Source organism: Bos taurus, chromosome 15 (assembly GCF_002263795.3).
Source record: "Bos taurus isolate L1 Dominette 01449 registration number 42190680 breed Hereford chromosome 15, ARS-UCD2.0, whole genome shotgun sequence".
Classification (NCBI taxonomy): Eukaryota; Metazoa; Chordata; class Mammalia; order Artiodactyla; family Bovidae; genus Bos; species Bos taurus.
Genome location: NC_037342.1, coordinates 58,714,512 through 58,736,791, shown reverse-complemented (window position 1 = coordinate 58,736,791; position 22,280 = coordinate 58,714,512). Strand labels below are relative to the sequence as shown.

Genomic DNA, 22,280 nt, shown 5'->3' with positions numbered 1-22,280 from the left:
GAGAATGGGTGTATAGGAAGTAAAATTTTTTTAGATCATGGATGTATAGCAGTATTTTTATTTTCTGATTGTTTGACTCAGTGTAGAATTCTAGGTTGGAAATAATTTTTCCAAGAACTGTGAACATGTTTCTCCATTGATTTCTGGATTCCAATGTTGCTGTTAACTGTCACGCCATTTTTATTTGTCATACTTTGTGTGAGACTTTCTCCCAGGAAAACGTTGAGTTCCTGGGTGTTCTGCAATGTCACAGTGCTATACCTTGGTGGTGTCTAAGTCATTACACTAAACAGTTTGTGGGCCTTTTTCTCTGGAAACCTTTATCTTTTCACTCTGGGAAATTTTCACAGATTTTAATGTACATACACATGCTTACATAGATAAACCTCTGTAATTTTTTTTTCCCTTCTTTCTTTTCTGTCTTTGGAACGTTATTATTAATCCGATTTTGGATCTCCTGGATTAATCTTCTAATTCTGTTATCAGTTATCTAGTATTTACCTCTTTTTGTTTGTTTGCTAGTCTTTCTAGGAGATGTCTTCAGCTTTATCTTATAACCTTTATTTTTAGTTTTTTCCTCTCGTTTTAAATTTCTAAGAACTCTGTCTTATAATTCAGTGTTTCTTTCCATAGCACTTTGATTTTGTTTCATGATTGTAATAATTTCTCATTTCTCTGAAGACATTAATTATGGTTTCCTAAAATACTTGTCTGTTTCCTTTATTATCTATTCTCAAATATCTGGTGACTTTTGATGTATTCTGTGTACATAGGTCTTTCAGCTAATTAGCCTTGATTTATGGCAATGTCTAAAAAATTAGTTAAAAAGTTAGTTGAGGGGAACCTGAAAATGTCAATACTTAGGTCTTCTTTTATTGCTATAGTTTATTATCTAAAAAGAACTGTTTGATTTCCCATTTAGAGGCTGTATAAGCCCAGCTACCAGTATTTTAGACACATAGGAGAAAAATCTGAGTACATTTCTTGTTCCATAGCTGACTACAACTTTTTTTCTTTCATTAATCAAACAAACATTGAAACTGTACTGAAAATAATAGTAGTAACTTCTTTTAACAGTCTCAACATTATGGTTATTGTTGTTATTTGGACATGAAGTCATATTCACATAACCATGGATCCATAACCATTTCAGGACAATAGAAATGCAGTATACCTACACTTTTTGTTGGAGAATTAAGTTCCAAGACATGGTCTACAAGTAACAAATTTTTTCAGACTGTGGGGTACCTGCTATCTTCTGTACTTAGTATATGATATAGTAGGCTGGTTCCTTAGATGAAGAGACCCTAGAGAGAAGACTTGCTATCTTCCCAAGCAACTGCCAGTCTTTTCCATCCCAGTTTTATGAGCCTACCTTATAAAAATGCATTTTTAATGTCCCATCAACTCCTGTGTGGCTCCTCCATTGCTGAGGTATTTCATTACCTAACATTGCCTGTTAGAACCTCTTGTTCTGAAAATCCATAACTACACGATTTCTTTTCTTGTTTTAGGGACCCTTTTTAAAAGAATTATAATTTTCCTCCAGGTTTTTTCTTTGTCATTTCCACTATAAGCCCAAGAATTAACAGAATCTTCTTAGATAGTATTTTCCCAGGCTGAATCTGCGGTAGCTACAGATGCCTAAGCCTGCTTTTCTGGAAAGTTACTGCACATCTTGTAATGGAAAAGTACAGCAGATCTCTCTTACACACCTAGCATATCCAGTAGTTGTTACAGCCCCTTGCCCAGCACTCTCCAGTTTGCTATACCCACTTCAAGTATTCCTTTACCTGACTAAAGGGGAATGACTATTTATTATATATGTGTAATATATATATTTATATATAGTATATATAACTTATTATATAATATATAAATTGTATTTATATATTCTGGATATCATATTAAAAGTGAAATTTCACTTGTTTATTGTGTCCTTTAGTCTTCCTGAGTAAATGGAGTCATTATATGCTTATAGTTTCAGTGAATTGACTGCTGAATTTTTGTTTAAGTCTTTAAATCTTACTTTGATCTGATTAACTTCTGAACATTTCTTAGTAACTCGTCAGTCTAAGTAGTCAATTCAGGACTACTTATCTATTAGATTTCTGCTCTCTTATTATTTTATCTGTACTTAATAATTGAGAGGATAAAAGAAAAGAATCTCCTGGACTTGTATTTTGCACATGCTGTGTGTCTGTAGCATCTCTTCTTTCAGGTTCAATAAAACAGTGGTATGTGAATCCATTATCAGCCACATCTTCATGTTTCTCCTTCAGGTTATTAATATATCCTATCAAGAGAGTAGAATTATGGCTAAAGATAATGTCTGATCGTATCAACATTTGATACTGGATATATGTTTAGATTATCCCAAAGAACAGGTCAATATTTCTTTGGTGTATTACGATAGTACCCACTTCTCATAGTGTTTATAAGCAATAGAGCAAATGTGGCCCACTATCATGGGAATTTGCCCACTGCCGCTCCAGCAGTTATCTCTCCGTAGATCTGGGCAATAACAATAGTTACTCTAGATAATCCTTATCCCTTGAGATTTCATGGTCCAATGTGTTCTGAATTTTACAATGTTGTTATGAAGCCTGCATGTTCAAATAATACTTAGATGTTCTGCTTTCATAATACCTTTGGTTTCTCTTACAGTTTATCATCAGCCTTGATAAATTGGGTATTCGATAAACTGAAAGCAAGACATTGTTTGAAATATATTCTTTTGGTGATAATTGTGCATTGGGTATTAATGGAATGTGCTCAGTTATGTCCAGCTCTTTGCAACCCCATGTACTGTAGCACGCCAGGCTCCTTAATCCATGCGATTTTCCTTACAAGAATACTGGAGTGGGTTGCCATTTCCTTCTCCAGGGGATCTTCTCAACCCAGGAATTGAACCTGCATTGCCAAGCAGATTCTTTACCACTGAACCACCTGATGGAATACTGAAAAGCAAATTAGAGCTTAGTCTGTGACTATCATAATGCTAACAGTTGAAGCCTATAATTCTAGGGCCTTTCCTTGAATCTTAAGTATTTTATAGATGTTATCTAATCCTAGAAAATCCCTGTACATAGAAAGGTAGTATCCCTGTTTTTCTAGGGGGCATTAATACCCATACTGCTCAAGTGAATTGCCCAAGGTCACTCAGTGAGTTGTTAGTAAAACCAGAAATAGAATCCAAGTCTCCTGACTTCCAATTCAGTTCTCCATCCTCGATATAGTTTTCTATCCTCTATATACCCATACGGCCTCTCATGGGAAAAGAAGTTAATCTTCCAGCTATTAATAGCCACCAAATTGGTGGTAGCAGCACAGTGGAGAAAAGTAACTGTCTTTACACTGCAGCATTAGTATAAAAATATCTGGTAATGGAAAATTTGACAAATGTCATGTTAAAGGGAGTGGAAAATTATTTTAAGATCTGGATCTCATTTATCTAGTTCTCAGAAAAGTAAAATTCCTTAGTAGAATAGGGATCATATTTTTCTTCCTGTTTTTAAATTGTATTTCCTAGAGGGTAATTGTCAACCTAGCCACAGCAGTCTATTGTCAACTAATGTAATAAGAATAACGCATGTACTCTTCCTGATTGTTATAACTGTATTTTTTAACTTGGTTGAAAGTTTGAACTGTTCTGTTGAAATATTTACACAGCACTTATTTTATTCAACTTTCAGTGTAATTTAAGTTATTGTTATATTGTAAAACATACATGACATCAATTGGAAATTTTACTGCCTGATTTGAAAACATGGTGAGAAATACAGATTATAGTTTCTTCCCTTAACAGCACACTCCATGCAGAATTACTTTGTGTCAGGCACCATGAAGTTTACCAGAATGAAATAGGCAAAGGAGAAAAAAAAAATTTAGAAATGCAGCATAAGTTCACTGAAGCTGATCAAGTTTATCATTATTTATGTAATCATTATTTTGTACACTAAAAAAAAGTGAGAAATCTCTATGTGCTTAAATATTTAATCATGTCTAGTATTGTGGGAGTTCGCACTTAAGTTAAAACAAAACCATTTGTCTCTAAGTATTAGAGCAAAGGACAAGAATTACCCTACTAAAAATCTTTGTATAGTATGTTTCTGTTTAAAAATTACTAAACATTTTTAATCAGGAAAATGGCATGATCAGAATTATGTTTTAACTAAGGCAAGATTGGTAAAGGTTGGGAAATGCAAGGAAAAGGTAAAAATCTAGTTATTTGGGACTCAGGTGATTGAGAAAGTAGTGGCAAGAGGTTGGTTACTCAGAATAAGAATGTATAGCCATAAAAAAAAAATGAAGTAATGCCATTTGCAGCAACACGGATGGACCTTGCAATTATATACTAAGTGGAGTAAGTCAGAGGAAGACAAATAATATATGCTATCACTTGAATGTTGAATATAAAAAACAGTACATATTTATAATCGTTGTATCTTCTTGGATTGAGGCCTTGATCATTACGTAGTGTTCTTCCTTGTCTCTTGTAATGATTGTTTATTTTAAAGTCTATTTTATCTGATAAAAGTATTGCTACTCCTGCTTTCTTTTGATTTCTATTTGCACGGAATATCTTGTTCCAGCCTTTCACTTTCAGTTTGTATGTGTCCCTAGTTCTGAAGTGAGTCTCTTGTAGACAGCATATTTAAGGGTCTTATTTTTTTTTCCCTTGCTGATGTTTATTTTTTTTTATTTTATTTTATTTTATTTTTTTTAACTTTACAATATTGTATTGGTTTTGCCGTGTATCAACATGAATCCACCACAGATATACACATGTTCCCCATCCTGAACCCTCCTCCCTCCCCGTACCATCCCTCTGGGTCATCCCAGCGCTTATTTTTGTATACAATCAGCCAGTCTGTGTCTTTTGGTTGGAGCATTTAACCCATTTACACTTAAGGTAACTGTTGTTAAGGATGGCTCAGTGGGTAAAGAATCAGCCTGCAGTGCAGGAAATTCAGGAGACGCAGGCTCAGTCCCTGGGTTGGGAAGGGCATGGCAGCTTATTCCAGTATTCTTGCCTCGAGAATCCGATGGACAGAGATGCTGGATGACCTACAGTTCATTAAGCTGCAAAGAGTCTGACACAGCTGAAGCAACTGAGTGCACACACGTGATCCTGTTACCAAAACCTTTATTGTTTTGGGTTTGTTTTTATAAGACTTTTCTTTCTCTTGTGTTTCCTATCTAGAGAAGTTCCTTTTGCATTTGTTGTAACGCTGGATTGGTGATGCTGAATTCTCTTACTTTTTGCTTTATAAAGCTTTTGATTTCTCCATCAAACCTGAATGAGATCCTTGCTGGGTAGAGTAATCTTAGTTATAAGTTTTTTCCTTTCATCACTTTATAGTATATCCTGCCATTCATTCCCTTCTGGCCTGCACTTTCTGCTGAAAGATCAGCTGTTAGCCTTATGGGGGTTCCCTTGTATGTTATTTTTTGCTTTGCCCTTGCTGCCTTTAATCTTTGTGTTTAATTTTTGTTAGTTTGATTATTATGTGTCTTGGCATATTTTTTTATGGGTATATCCTGCTTGGGACTCTCTGGGCTTCCTAGACTTGGATGGCTATTTCCTTTCCCATGTTAGGGAATTTTTCTACTATAATCTCTTCAGGTATGTTCTCATACCCTTTCTTGTTCTTTTCTTCTCTGGGACCGCTGTATTTCGAATGTTGGTCCACTTAATTTTGTCCTAGAGGTCTATAAGACTGTCTTCAATTCTTTTTTCTTGATTCTATTCTGCTTTAGTTATTTCCACCATTCTGTCTTCCAGTTCACTTATCTGTTCTTCACCCTCAGTTATTCTGCTATTGGTTCCCTCTAATATATTTTTTGTTTCCGTTATTGTGTTGTTCATTGCTGATTGTCCAGAACAGAAACAGGTTCACAGACATAGGAAAAAAACCTTATGGAATTAGAAGGTCAAGTACTGATCCTCAGAGAAATGTATATATTTACTGGAGTTTGTTGTCATAATTGCCCAGTATCTCAAGATAGCTGTATTTATAAATTCATATTGATATTGCTATTTAGTATTTATTTTCTGTTTTAGAATTGCTTTATAATGAGTTTATTGACATTATTAGCAATAGCTTTTTTCTTTCCAACTTATTTTCTTTTAAATTTTTATTAATTTAACATGAAATATGCTTATTATTAGGGTTTATTTCTTCTTTTAACTGATAAGGTTATTAGAAAACTATTTAGGCAACATTATTGAGCTTCTTTTTAATTTTGTTGAACAGGCACATCTCCAGGTGAATCTAATCTGCTTAAAATTCCTTCACAAAAAAGAACCCGAAGAAAATTAATGCCTTCTCCCTTGAACATAAAACATACCCAAACGTCTGTAGAGTCTGAAAATACGCAGCTTAATGATTCCCTCAGCAAAGAGCTTCAGCCCATTGTGTATACTCCAGAAAATTGTAGAAAAACTTATCAAAATCCATCTACAGGGACCTCATTAAAACCATCACATACTACCAGTTTTCAGACCATCAGCTCAAATATAAACAGTGATAATTCTTTGAAAATGTTGTGTGAAGTAGATATCCCTCTCAGCATGAGAAAAGAACATGGACAGGAGGATTTAAAGTCTACATTTCTTATATGTGAAGATACCAGGAGCTTGGAAAGTGAACTACCTGAACAAGAATCCCTCCCAAACAATAACATTTTGCAAAGGTACAAAGGAGTATTTGCCAGTTCTTTTTTTGTATAGCCTTTAAACTGTTGGCTCTCTTTTTGCTCTGTAGCTATATTTAAGATCTATTTCATAGATGAAGTATGCTATCTTGATTACAAAAGTCAGTGTTTTACCTTCATTAAATCTCATTTGTCTTTCTAAATATTAATCCACTAACAATACTGTGAAGTCTTTAATTTTGAAGCTTAAGTTGATTGGCCATCATTAGGCTAGAGGAGACCTTAAGATATATTTATTTTGTTCTTCATACTTCAGCATTAGATGTTATAACCTATCAATGGTGGATTATCAAGTGTTTATTATTATTCATTAATATCTTCACTAAAAGAAATACCACAGTTTCTATTGATATTAACAAGCCTCTTAGCTTGCTCTGAAATAGTCATAAATATAAGGTATGGTTGACTACATGTCATCCAAGCAAAAACATATCCTTCTCACTTAATCTGTATATTCACAGTTAATCTAACCATGGGAAGAATGATACCTTCACTTTTCTATACTGTGGGGGTACAGAAATCTCTTGATGTCCATCTGTGGTATAAAAAAAGAGAAAAGAAAACCTCAGACAATCAAGGAAAGGTTATAGTATTGCACAGTGTTTTCCTTTATCAATGAATGCAAGGTGCTGTTCAAATTATGGGAGTATATGCCCCATTTTTTCTCCGTAGTACAAATCAAAATTACTCTGTTTTTCATTATTTAATATACAGGCTTGCCCCTTCTTCAGTCTCAACCAAACAGCCTCTGCCTATACCAAGCACAGTACCATCCTACATGGCAATGACTGCTGCCGCCAAAAGGAAACGGAAACTAATAAGGTACATTTAAATATAAACTGTTTTGATCTTTGTGTGTAAGTAAGATCACCTTTACACATTGTTTCCTACAGCTCTTTTTATTAAAATTAGACTGTCAGTTCACATGTGTGCACACATATAATAAGTTGTTCTAATGTGGCACTGCTTTTATATTATCAAAGATCTTGATAAAGCCCAAATATTTCACTTGGTATTTGCTTAAGATATTCCATATTTCAGATTATTTAAAATAAATTTAAACGTCTCTGGCCTTCAAAAAAGTTATTTAATTTTAAGTTTTTTCTGTTGACAACTTTTACTCATTTGGTATTTTTCCCTTTAAACATTACTGAATTTCTTCAGTCCTAAAATTATACTGTTTTAATGGATTTTGATATCTGGTTAAAATGTGATAAGTGAATAAACTTTTGTTTCTGGCTATGACATTGTAGCTTATATCAGACCTGGCTTTCCATCAGGAGCAATTATAAAAGCTAATGAAATTCAACCAGTAGCTGCTTGAAAGGCCTGGGGAACAACCAACACAGCCAGGACTTGGGAGTCTAAGATCCCAGAAAAATGGAAAACAACTTGTGGAGAACTAGACTTTCTCTGCCTCTTTTTTCCATTTAGCATTTGCATCAGACTCCTCAATTCATGGCATCAAATATAGAGGTCAAGCAGAAAATGGAAGCCTAGTGCTGTCAGCACCTCACTGAGCTAGGGAAGCAAAATCCTCCTGTGTAGCTTTTGCCTACAGCATATTCGCCAGTTTCTAAACTCCATGGAATAAAAGACCAAGAAACCAAGCTAAAAGTGGCTACCAAGAGGCTAAAGTAATAAGCAAGGTTTTGATCTTCTCATGGGGCCAGGATACAAAAATTACTGTTTAGGGATCATCATGAGAAGAAGCCCCATTAAACACCCAGGGTGTTACTTGAAATCTTTGAAGGCCTATGCTCTAGGTAGGAGTAGGGGAAACTGGAAATAGACTGGTTCTTGAAAACCTGAAACAGATCTAGACCAGTTGAATTCCTTCTCTGCCCACTTGCCAGAAGAAAATTAAATCATCTCTGAAGAATATATGATCTCCAGCCTCTCCAGTTTTTCATATGCAGTGTTTACCACTTAAGCAAAAGTTACCAAATATGCCAGGAGACAGGACAAAATGACTGAAAATCAAGAGAAAAACAGAGAAGCAGTAATGAAGATACTGGAATTATCAGATAGGGACTTAAATTTAGTTGTGATTAAGTTCAATAAAATAGATGATAATTTCCCAGAGAACTGGATTCTATTAAAATGAATCAAATGGATATTCTAGAGCTGAAAAATAGAATTTACTGAAATTGCAACTCAATCAATTTAACAAATTAGGTATGGCAGAAGAAAGTTTAGTGAACTTTCATTAAAGAAAGATAGGTTTCATTAAAGAAGATAGGTTAATAAAAAAAAATCCAAACTAATGTACAAAAAGATAAAAAGATTAAAATACAGAGAAGAGCAAAGAAGAGGTCTATGGTACACAGATCTAGCATGTATGCATTTTAAGTCCCAGAAAGAAATGAGAAAAAAAAAAAAAATGTAAAAACAAAGAAACAAAAAAAAAACAGTATTTGAGATGATGCTGGCTAATAATTTTCCAAAACTGACCAAAGATAACACAGGCTCAAGAACCACTGCACACTGCAAGCAGCATTAAGACAAAGCAACATACGCAGGTAAACTGCAATAAAACGGCTAAAAATTAAAGACGGGAAAATATCTTAAATATATTGTTATATGACATGAAGTTCATTATATATTCTTTATATCCTATAACACTGAATTCAGTGAAAAGATATAGTGAACGGTTAAACTGTAAAATGGATCTGATTTGCTTAACTCTTTTTCTTTAGTATGTGATTATGGAGAGAAGAGTATACGATCTTAGGATAACTCTTTTTTTTAAGTTTCCTGTTTTCTACTGTGGACCTGTTATCATCTGGGCTAATGTTAACAAATTTACAAATAGCCTATTTATTTGTGCCACATAGAGTGTGATCTCATAGTTGCATCCAACATCTGTTCTTTCTTCTCCAGAGTACAGTAGAGTCTTGGAATGTTTATGTTTAAATTTCATGGATTGATTTTTCCTGAGTGTCCCTGATTATCCATGACAGTTACAATCTTGTATTTTGCTATGTCACTAATTTGAATTGTGCAATTTGTTATATATAGGAATCAATCATTTACTGAGCCTAGCTAACCACCATCATCTGTTTTATCCATCTTCGCACTAATTTTTATTATGTCAGTCATGTTATTCTTTTCATTAATTAGTGCTGGAGACTTTTCTTGTTCTTCACTGGTAACATGCCCTGCTGTTTTAACTCAAATCTAACAAAAGTTTATAGCTAAGAATAACTTAAATGCAAACATAGACATTATCAAAATGAAACGAATTTTCAAGAAATATCCAGGTATATAAATTGTGTATTTGGAGTGGGTTTAGATAAATTAAAGGGCTTCCACACAAATGTCTACTATTGTGAAATAATATTAAAGGACAAATAAAGTAAGATTTCTCATAGCCTATTAATTGCTCTGTTACATTCCCTCTGGTACCAATAATTAGATCCTGCCATTAACTAAGGTTAAAAGAGATTAATGCTAGAAATGTACATAATTACTTTTTTAAAAAATCTTCCTTTCCCCCTATTAAACCTACATGAGCTTGAGAGTAATAAACTCTGGTATTTTCCACTTAGCAATTTTATGTACATATTTAGATATGTGTATATATCATTATGGTTTTTAAAAATAAAGAATGGCTCCATGTATATAGTTATTTATTTATCTATTTTGTCAGTTTTTCTCTCAAAAAAAAAAACACAAAACATTATCATCCAGAAGCACTGGATATTCCAAAAACCTACCAGACTGAATTTTTTAGTACTACTTAAAATGAGAATATCAGATATGTAACAATTTCAATTTCTGTAATCATTCTAACAGACTATTTTAACTAACTGAATCAATTTGCCAAATATACAAATAAAATACATATGTAAATTTTTACTTATAAATTATATTTATTAATTTGAGGTTTTGTTTGCTTTATGTCTGGTTGGTTGCTTGGTTTTTTGTTTGTTCCACCATCTTTCTTGGCACTCAAAAATGGTCTCACGTGCATACATTTTTGGTTTTGAAAAAAGTCTGTGATTACAACTAGAAATTATCTCAGCTGAAAGAATATGAGATTCATTACATTTATTAAGCAGAAATATTCTACCTATGTACGGAAATAAAGGGCTAATCTTTTATTAATAGTTATGGAAATATATTTGGCACACAACTAGAATATTTTCTAGGTTTCTTCTCAAGATAGTCTTTAAAATAATTTGAATTTGTACCCATAACAATTTTAGGTCTTTTTATCTTATGATCTAAAATAAATCTTACAGAAATTGATAACAAATATTTCATTAGTTGACTAAATCCTAAAAATACTTAAATGTTTTGCTTTTATATAAATATATAACTTATTTTATTAGGCTTTGATTTCATTCCTAGAAATGTGAGTTTTACTCAAGTAAAACCCTGATTTTCAAGTGAAAACAAAAGGTCTAGAACTAGCCAAAGTGAAAAATCATACCATAAAATCATTAAGACAACTTTAACATAAATCGTTTGGAAAAACAAACCTTGTCAAAAGTAACCAATGACACTGATCTTTATACTTGAAGAAATAAAAATCACCAAATGACCAAAAAAGAATTTGATTTTATAAATGTATATGTTTTAATATATTTTATATATATATATAATCAAAAATGTGTGCTTTAGTATCCAAAATGGATTTATAGTAATTTAGTTTATTTGGCACCATTTAGGAATAGAAAATTTCTACAACTGAATTTAGTTTGATAACACAGGTACTTCTCTATAACCATTTTGGGAAGACGTTATTTGCATTATTGAACAGAGTTGGTAAATCACCATTATGAACACCATGATCATTTCTCTTACAGGCTCTAAAAAATTTAGATACGCAGGCTGACTTATTTTTCCAGCATTCACTGAGTTTATACCTATTTTTCTTTACTAGCATATTAATAGAGAAGGCAATGGCACCCCACTCCAGTACTCTTGCCTGGAAAATCCTATGGACAGAGGAGCCTTGTAGGCTGCAGTCCATGGGGTCGCTAGGAGTCGGACACGACTGAGTGACCTCACTTTCACTTTTCACTTTCATGCACTGGAGAAGGAAATGGCAACCCACTCCAGTGTTCTTGCCTGGAGAATCCCAGGGACGGGGGAGCCTGGTGGGCTGCCGTCTCTGGGGTCACACAGAGTCGGACACGACTGAAGCGACTTAGCAGCAGCAGCAGCATATTAAATTGCCATTTCTGACTACTTTGAATGACCATATAACTAACCCATATTCTGCTGTTCCACAGACATAAACCCGCATCACTTTCCCACATGGTTAGGATTCCCAGAACAAGTTGTTGCCATAAGGAAAAGTCTCTAATTGTTAATCCAACAGACAATCAAATTAGTATAAACTTGTAAAATGGTATAGAATATCTTGACTTGCAAGAAATTTTCCTAAAATTAGCTTATTTGAATCAGTGTAGAAAGAGATCTTCCACTTTGACCTTCAACGCTGCCTGCTGAAACTTGACCTCTGTAGGACTGGGAAGGGTTGGATCACTGTTTTTCAGGGCCCAGATTAAACTCATCCCATCCACAGAATCTTCCCTTTTTCTTTCTTCTTCTGAACTCAGGAACCTACAGCATTGAAAACCTGCCAGACTCTTTTTTTACTCTGTCTTGTATTATTTTATGTGTCTTATTTTTCCCCCACCCCACCATATATCTATTATGTAAATTTTCAGGACATGGGTTGTTTGTGCCCTACTCACTTGTGTATTTTGTGACATGAAGCCACAGTAGGTGCTCAGTAATTTGTCAACTCAAATTGAGATAGAAATTTGATCCATTAATAGCATGAGGCCAATATCATTCTTTTCATTTCGCTTTGTATAATTGCAGTAATCAGAGAGAGATACTCAGTTATTATCATGCTTTGATTTAAAAACAAGGTTTCCAAACAATCTCACTTGTTTATATTCCCCAGATTAGAGGTATTATAATCTGAGCTTAGTGTTTCACCTCTTGGAGTGAGCTCCTTATCTCTACACTTTGAATAACAGTGTTTGCATGCAGTTCAACACAGCACCCTGAAATGTTAAATTCTGTTAAAGAATTGTGACATACACCTCTAATCATAATCTCTGATTTGAATACACATTAAAAACACACACAGCTAAATTCTCCTATGGGCCAAAAATTTACTTAGCATCTCCAGTTACTTCTATGGGATTTTACAACATAATATTTAGTATCTCACTTTTTCTTTAATCGTAATTGAACATAGAATTTGTATTTGAACTTAGAGATATAAAAGAATGCTTTACTAAAATAAAAAAATTTTCCCCCAAAGCTCTGCAGCAAATACTTCATTAACTGCTGAGTTAAATTCTGGATCTGCCAAGCGTGTTCATCAAGATAATTCAAGTGATAAGCACTTACAAGAAAACAAACCAACTATGGGTATGTCTCAGCTCTTATTCTGGTATTTAATAAATGATTAACTAGCATGTATAAACGTCACATATTTTACAGTGCTTTCATAAGAATCTCCCTTTATATACTCATCACCTTTATTACATAGTGAGTGGTTATCCCTGATATAGATAAGAAAACTTAAGACACAAAATAGAAAACATGCTTACCCAAGACCACAGAGAGATTTCTTGATGGAGCCAGCACTCAGAACTGGGTCTCCTGACTCTACATTCTGTACCCTTTTGGTTATACAAACTGCCTTATATTGCAGAAGGGTGGGTAAATAATTTAACTAATATTTGATATAATTAGCTATATTACTTAATAGGTTTACAGATAAACTATATCTGTAAATGTATCTGAAATTTTTTCTCTTTGCGTATTATTTTTAGTAATTTGGCCTCTGACTCATTTGTGCAGTTATTGGGAGATTCAAGTCTATATCTGGTTGTAATCATGTTTTAACTCCTGTTAGCAAGTTGCAGAGAATGCTGATGGCAGTGACTGTGCTTGTGTTGTGCTCAGTTGTGTCCATCTCTTTGCAACCACGTCTGGTGACAACATCCCCTCAGTTGCTTACGGAGGTGACATGAGTCCATGGTGACAAAGCATCTTCATGAAACTAGAGTATACAGTGCCCGTCAGTTCCTAGGCCTTTGTGTCCCGACCTGTTTTTCTGACATTATAGCTCCTAAGACTTCAATTAGGAAGTATATATTTACTGCACTCTCACTATGTGCTAGGTTCTGTGATGAATATAGAGATCATTAAGACTTGGTTTGGTTCTTCCCTAAAGGAACTTATGATTATAGTATTTGGAATTTTTAAAAGGAGTTCATGAGATAGTGATTATACTGAGAATAACATGAAAACTATTATTACTTTTTTTCCTGTCAACGCTTTTTCATTAGAGTAATATAAAATTTCTCAATAGCTTTGTCAGGCTGCATTGATAAATCATTATTTCTTGTGGTGGCCACAAGAAGTTCCTTAAGTTCAATGGAAATGTCTTTCATGCAAATTTAAAAATCAGTGAAGTCCTGAAAAGAAAAATTTACTATGATTATTTGATTTAGCATGCCATATTTAGTAATGTTTAATAGTGTTTATATGCAGGTGGTGTAGATACATATAGTCCCTTTGGTCTCCTGAAAAAATTCTCCAGGAAGTCATAATTCTACAACTAAATAATAAATTTATGATAATTGTCAAATAATAGAGATCTGGGTTTCCTAATATGCTTATTTTCTAAGAATACTATAAAATGCATCAAGTATCTTGTGCGTAAAGAGAGATGAGAGAACAGTAGGAAAGAATACTAAACTACAGTACTTGCCAAGGGGGAAATAATTATGTCTTATTAAGAATAACGGAGCCCTTAGAAAAGGGTATTAAAGTGAAGGTCCCTGGTAGGTCAGAAGGTAAAGAATTTTCCTGCAATACTGGAGACCCAGGTTCAATCCCTGGATCAGGAAGATCCCCTGGAAAAGGAAATGGCAACCCACTTCAGTATTCTTGCCTGGAAAACCCCATGGGCAGAGGAGCCTGGCAGGCTACAGTCCATGGGGTTGCAGAGTCAGACATGACTGAGCAACTAACACAACTTCGAGTGGTTTATGTGGGCTTCCCAGGTAATGCTAGTGGTAAAGAATCCACCTGCTAATGCAGGTAACCCAGGTTCCATCCCCTAGTCGAGAAGATTCCCTGGAATAGGAAGTGGCAACCCACTTCAGTATTCTTGCCTGGAAAATTCCATGGACAGAGGAGCCTGGTGGGCTACAGTCCATGGGGTCACAAAGAGTTGGACGTGACTGAGCACATCCACACATACTGGATGGTTTATGTGCATTAGGATATCCAAGAGAAAATGCCCAAATACACATTAGGAATTACTAGAGAAGTAAGAGATAACCAGGGCAGCCTTCCTTAGAATCTATGCAACTGACTTCTCCACCTAACAGTGTACCAAGAGAAAAAAAAAAGAGAGAGAGAAGCATCAGTGAAAATGACCTTAACTCTGTTTACTGAGCATTTAGAGAAACAAGAAGTGTCTAGAGAATATGTGTCCCTAAAACTAAAATCTAATGTGACCAAGAAAATGACTGAGTGATTAGTCAGACCCATAAAGAAGTCGGTGCCCTCCAGTTGTAACAACACTACATTGGGTAAAGAATCATTGTGAACACAGGTACAGAGCCAGAAGAGGGGCATAGAGAAATGGAACCCATTTGTGAGATAGCAGTGGTGGGATCAGGATCAGCACATTAAGAAGTGCTGATTCCAATGATACTTCTAAATTGGAAAAATACAGAAGTTTCAAAGTCCTAGGGAAGTAATCCAAAGAATGAAAAAAAAACTTGATGGTGCCCAAAAGAAGGGGAAGAGTGCTCATAGAAGTAGTCTCTCCTAGTTCAAAAAGAACAGAAGTAAATGTGGGACTTTTTTCACTGACTTCACTTGCTGGCTTTGGGGATGGGCGGGGCATACATTACCTCTGCACTAAAACTTCAGTTTATCATATAGAGAAATGCATTTCTACTTTCAAGCCAAAGTATTAATGTTCCTTTGTTGGTGTTATATTTTAAATCATTAATTACCAACTGTGAAGTTTAGTGAATGGTGAAAATTCTTTTTGAATTATACTTTTACAATATTTATGTATCTCTCTATTTCTTCTCTAGACTATAAAAGAAACATCCATAAAATAAGGCCGAACATGGTTAGAAAGTTTGGAAGAAGTATTTCAAAAGGAAACCTAAGATAAGCCTCTTCGAAATCAAGGGGGAAAAAATCAAGGAGTCTGCTTTTAAGAGTTTTTTGCCAGGACCCTTTCAGGAACTTGCTTAAAGTCTTTGAAAGAAGACCATCTTAAAAACTAGGTGCACTCAAATGCCTTTAGCAAGCAGAAAATGAAATTCCTTTTGTTTTGTGCTTTTGTATTCTAAGCAAATATAAAATTTCAAGAAAAAAGGTATGTTTTGCATTTGTAAAATATTTGCTCCCCTTTAAAATTCCTGAGTCAGTGTGGTGGCAGCTTAGTTTTACTATGCTTCAAGTTGATTAGAACATTTTAGAAAATAGTAGAGTTAAATTTCCCTTACTGGTTTTTTAAAATGAGAATTTAGAAGCGATAAAATTATGACCCAGGATTTATTTGGTCTGACATTGTTTTAATCATATATCTGACCTTTCTTTCCAAACATATTTAGATGTACAAATGTACATATATGTGCCGATAAAGCTGTTGTAAATATTATTTAAATAGTCTTCATTAATAAAATACTAATATTGTTTCTTGCTACTTGATATATTAAATATGTAAACTTTATCGTCTCTGCTTTTCTGTCTCATGACTGACTACCCTTTGCATGCGTGTGTGCATGAGTGGTTTGCATGCCCTTCTCCCAGTGATCTTCCCGACCCCTTACACACCTTAAACGACTACTTTTCATAAACTGTCAATTTTGTATATTTGTATTTCAAATTAGTTTAAGATAAGTGGCACTAGAACCAAGTCTGAGAATAATCTATAGGTTTCTTAATGAGAACATGTTTTAATCATTTTTCCTGTGATAGGAAGTACATGGAGCTGCAACTTAATCTTATGTCCTTTTTCACCTGCCTTGTTTAGCCTGTTTATCTTCTGATTACAAGTATTTGGTTAAATGCACTTTTAATTTCATATGTCTTAGGAACTGTCCCATCTAAGCAAACAGCCATTTAACAATCAGCTGCATATTTTAGGCCTTTTAGTTGTTGATCATGTTTTTCAAATCAAAATCTAATTGGGAGAGTGTGAGATGGAATAATGATCTTTGACGTTTCCTCCCACTGTGACCCATATAACTCCATATTCGTCAAAGTGCACATAGGATCTATTGTAGGGAGAACAAACATAGACAATTTTTGTTTTCCCTTTGTCGTTAGGACCTTGATTGTGTTGCCTATTTATCAGTTACATTGGCCTCTCTATTATTCGTTTCCATTTTTCTTAGGTAATTATAAGGTTTCAAAAGAAATCTTGTTACCACGTACTGATGAATGGCTAGCTAGCAGGATTAAGTAACCCTACCTCGTGGTCCACCTCATACCATAAGACATGAGTGATTTTCTTATATGCCATTTTTATCAACTAGGGATTTCACCTTCCATAAAAATTCCTAACAATGCCTTTGCATTACAACCACATAAAGGAGAAATTAGAGGAAATAAATTGTAATGAATGTGGGAAAAGAAACCTGTTGAATATATGAATAAGGACTGTTGGGTATATGAATAAGGAAAAACTACATGCATTTAAACTAAAATAAGGTGCTATAATTAATAAGTCACTAGAAAGCAATTTTTAAATAAACTTTATGTAAAAGATAAACCGATCATAAACATGTGACTCAGTGAATTTTCACAGAACAAACACAGCCGTGTAACCAGCCCTGAGATCAAGGAATAGAGAATTATCAGAATCCTAGAAGCCTCTCTCATATCCCACCTCCCGCTAAGGCTGACCACTATCCCAACACCATAGACTGATTTTTAACTAAAATAATTTATTTTTGTTAAAAGGTAATATTTTTTCCAAAAAGAACTGTAAACAATACAAATGTGCTTCCTCCTCCTCTCAACCACCCGCTACCAATATTCCCAGTTGTAATCACTGCTAATAGTTAAGGTATGCTGCCAAGTCATTTCTTTATATTCAAGCCTGTATACTTGTTTTTTTATTTTTTAAAAAAATGTATCATCTGATTTGTTTTGCAGTTTATTTTTTTATTCTCATTTGAAAGCAGCCTGGGCATCTTTGTAAAATCTCTTAAGTGTGAATTTCATAAATACTGCTATCGCAGATATATTGCTCTTTAGTGACAATTGGTAGCAAATAATTCTCATGAAGCAAGTCAAAGATCAGAGAGAAACCCAAATGATGCTGTTTCTTTTGACTAACGCTGCACACGATTTCCGAGAATATGTTGGAGTAGTCAGTATAATCTCTACGTCATGATGTCCAAAGTATAGTCCACAGAACATGGCTCACCTGGATACCCTGCCAAGAAGAGGGCTCCGTGTCAAAGAAGAGTGGGAAGCAGCAGCCTTCCAGGACATTGGCTGCACCCTCTGACAATATAAGCCCCTGAAATCTTATAGTCAGATTCTTACTTGATTTAACACAGTAATTCCCAAATTCCTTTGAAACATCAAACTTTTAAAAAAACTGTTTAATTGAGGATAATACAGTGAACCTTCATATAATCATAATACTGGATCCACTTAACAAATTTTTCCACATTTGTCTGGAAGGTCCCTTTTTCCTTGTTTTTCTTCTTTGCTAGAGTACTGTAAAGCACCCCAGATATTTCATCACTACATACTTGTTTATGAATCTGAAAATATAGCCATATTCTTATTTAATACAAAAAAGTACCTCCTTTTATTAAAGCACTCCCATCACTTCATGGCAAATAGATAGGGAAACAGTGGAAACAGTGCCCAATTTTATTTTGGTGGGCTACAAAATCACTGCAGATGGTGACTGCAGCCATGAAATTAAAAGACGCTTACTCCTTAAAAGGAAAGTAATGACCAACCTAGACAGCATATTAAAAAGCAGAGACATTACTTTGTCAACAAAGGTCCATCTAGTCAAGGCTATGTTTTTTCCAGTAGTCATGTATGGATGTGAGAGCTGGACTATAAAGAAAGCTGAGCGCCGAAGAATTGATGCTTTTGAACTGTAGTGTTGGAGAAGACTCTTGAGAGTCCCTAGAAGTGCAGAGAGATCCAAACAGTCCATCCTACAGGAGACCAGTCCTGGTTGTTCATTGGAAGGACTGATGTTGAAGCTGAAACTCCAATACTTTGGCTACCTGATGCGAAGAGCTGACTCATTTGAAAATATTCTGATGCTGGGAGGGATTGGGGGCAGGAGGAGAAGGGGATGACAGAGGATGAGATGGTTGGATGGCATCACCAACTCAATGGACATGGGTTTGGACTCCGGCAGTTGGTGATGGATAGGGAGGCCTGGCGTGCTGTGGTTCATGGGGTTGCAAAGAGTCGGACACGACTGAGCGACTGAACTGAATGATATCCCTAAGAACATACTTTGAGCAAAAATGTAGGGATTGATAATGACTAAAATTAACAGAACATTATAGAATAGAGTTAAAGCTATTAGGTATTTAATATTTTTAACTTATAAGAATTATTTGCCAGTTTGAAACAAACACTTTACACATTAATGCTAACTCCACTGGCCTTTCTCTTTCATTTTTACTAAGTTAAGACTTAAGTTTGGTTTTGGTAAAGTAACATAATACAAATAAGTTTTTATTATACTTTCCTACTTTGGTAAATTAGTTGGAATACTTGTTCTCATGTGCCCGGATATTGTATTAACTTTGTTTACATGCCAAGAGGTAGGTACAGTACACACCACCTATGATGAATGACAGCTCTGCTGTAACGGGGCATACATGTTCCTCAAAGTCACTGAGCTGTGCCGAATTGTGCCATGAAGACACAGGGCTTACCAGGCAGATGAAGTTAAGGGTACAACACTCAAAAGCCTTGTGTACAACACTTGTCGCTGGCACAGTAAAACACCAAAACCTAATATAAGTAACTGCACTTTACATGTTAAATGTTTAAGAAATGCATAAATGCTACTATAATTAAGGTGCTTTGCCCTGAAAAAGAAGTGAAGTTTGCTCGTGGAAATGGGTGTAAGAGAGTTGCAGCGTATGGGTTAAAACGGAATGGTGGCAGGCCAGTGGGTGATCTAAATCAGGTAGAAATGTGTAACATCAGATGTGGACGGCTGTGGCCCGTTGCTCTTGAGCGATGTGTGTGTTTTGTGTACCCCATGGCTTGGTTCACCTGTGTGCGGTTTTCTGTGTTCACCTAATGTTGCATTTGGATGAAATCTCATAAATGTAAAATGCACATTATGCTGAAATTGCTCCCTGATGTATAAATGGTGTCAGAGCAAAAGCATATTTTCAAAACAGCTACAGCAGAACTAACTGTAAATATTGAATGTATGCTTAATAATCAGAAAAGGGATTTGCATGCATAAGAAATATATTTTATTTTAAATTATCCTTTGGTTCTTTCACATTTAAATAACTTGGATATCTAAGGTAACTGCTCAGTTAGCCCTTTGGTGTTAATGGACATGCAAGCCCTAGAATCAGATCAGACATTTTAACTTTGCTTTGAGAGCAACTTCAGTCACAGACGTTATAGTGTCCCAACATTTGTGAAGGAGCTGTCAGTCAATAACTCTTAATAATAGTCTTACTTTTTTGGACTCTTGTCACGTGATAATCACTTTAAATGCATTTTTCATTTATTCCTCACAACAAGCCTTTACAGTAGATGTTACAGACTCACAGTCCCTCATTTACAATTCTAAAAACTTCACAAACTTTGAAAATCAGAAGTTTTCTGTTTTTGTAATTTTTGTCTGTAAAACCTTACTTCTGCTAATGTGGGACTATTGATGGTCTTATCCCACCTAGTGTGAACATTCAAAGTTTCCACTGCAGAAATGTTAATGCCTGATTTGGGGGTGTTGCCTCAGTCCCCATAGGTGTAGTTATATAAGTACAGCATATATATCATATTTATTTTCTAAAACGAAAACTTTGAATTCCCAAACTCCTAGCTACAATTATTTTACGTGATGGTTTATAGACAAAATGTATTTATTTTTCTACTTAGAAAAAAGGATGACATTTAGAAAAGTGAATTTGTCAAAGACCACAGTAGCAGAGTTGGAACTTTGAACTCAGTTTGGTGTAAAAGAGTTACTGCTATCCCTAGTCCATGCATTGCCTCTGTCTACAGTGGGGCTAATACTCTGCATAGATAGATATATAAATAGCTGGATAAATTATACAAAAAGGATCTACTACATAAAATAAATTCCATTCCCATGGTCATCTGTGATTTGGTAGAAAGATTTGTTCAATGTTTTTTATAGTTGTAAGTAAATTAGGTTTAGCTAGTATTGTTTATATCAAAAACAAAACAATTTAGAGTATTATTAAATATTAGTAGCAGTCTTTAATATTACCGTGAAAGTTGCTCAGTTGTGTCTGACTCTTTGCAACCCCATGGACTATACAATCCATGGAATTCTCCTGGCTAGAATACTGTAGTGGGTAGCCTTTCCCAATCCAGGGATTGGGAAGTGGGATCCTCCCAATCCAGAGACTGAACCCAAGTCACTCCCATTGCAGGCAGTTTCTTGACCAGCTGAGCCACAAGGGAAGCCTTTAATATTACTAAAGACATTCACAAATCCTATGTATTGATTTTTCAAGGACAATTTTTTGTGTCTTGCAATCAAAATATCACGTGGTATTGTTGCATATTCACAACTTGCTCAAAAGTTGTTGGCAACTACTCAAGATAAAATTTGAGTCATTGGTTTATATGCAAAATGTTTTTGTATATAATCAATATTTGAATATACAACTCAGACACTAAGACAAAATATAACTTTGTTTTCAGGAGTCAGCACAGGATGTTTGTTTTTGAAATGTGCATGTACAAGTGCTGAGTTCTTCCTCTCCTATAACTTCCCCCAAAAGGTGGCAGTTGACAGATAGTCCATACTTCTCAGAGTGAACATCATTTAAGAAACCACTCAAGCTTTGCAAATGGCAAGTTCTGCATAACAGCCACTGTAGGGATTAGTCCATCAAGTTAAGAGCTGCCAGGAAAGGTTAGTTCTGAGATATTTCTGTCACACGTGTATATGTACGTAAAGCAGATGTAAGACAAAATAAGCCAAGAGCCATAATAAAAAAAAAATTAAGAATGAAAAAGTAGTTTATTCTCATACTTTCAAACAGATGGAAGGTGAAAGATGTCTGTTTGGTATAATTAGGAAGATTAGTGACATGAGAGGAAAACAGTTCTATGATCAGGACTTTGGACAAAAATACTGTCCTCAGCCTCATTTCTTATCCCTGCAGACTATTCTTATTCTCTGCAAGCCACTTCTCAAATAGAAAACATAAGGAATCCTTTCTAATACCACCACCCTCTGCTCACATTTCTTCCCATTATCTCTTTATGTGCTTGTTTCAGAATCACAGTATCTTTTTTTATTTATTATTCCCCCCTGTTCTTTCAAA

At 34.8% G+C, this 22,280-nt stretch overlaps 1 protein-coding gene across 2 annotated transcripts in view; it reads left to right on the top strand.

The window, feature by feature from the left end:
* KIF18A (kinesin family member 18A) overlaps positions 1-16,428 on the top strand; it is an 85,932-nt gene extending 69,504 nt beyond the window's left edge. The window contains exons 14-17 of one of the 2 annotated variants that reach the window (XM_005216292.5): positions 6,261-6,699; positions 7,435-7,542; positions 13,013-13,122; positions 15,819-16,428. In XM_005216292.5, coding sequence (XP_005216349.1) covers positions 6,261-6,699; positions 7,435-7,542; positions 13,013-13,122; positions 15,819-15,901 — 740 coding nt within the window. In that variant the 3' untranslated portion in view covers positions 15,902-16,428. The remainder of the gene's footprint in view (positions 1-6,260; positions 6,700-7,434; positions 7,543-13,012; positions 13,123-15,818) is intronic. The other variant, NM_001192909.1, reaches the window with a different exon arrangement.
* The last annotated feature ends 5,852 nt before the right edge of the window (positions 16,429-22,280 follow it).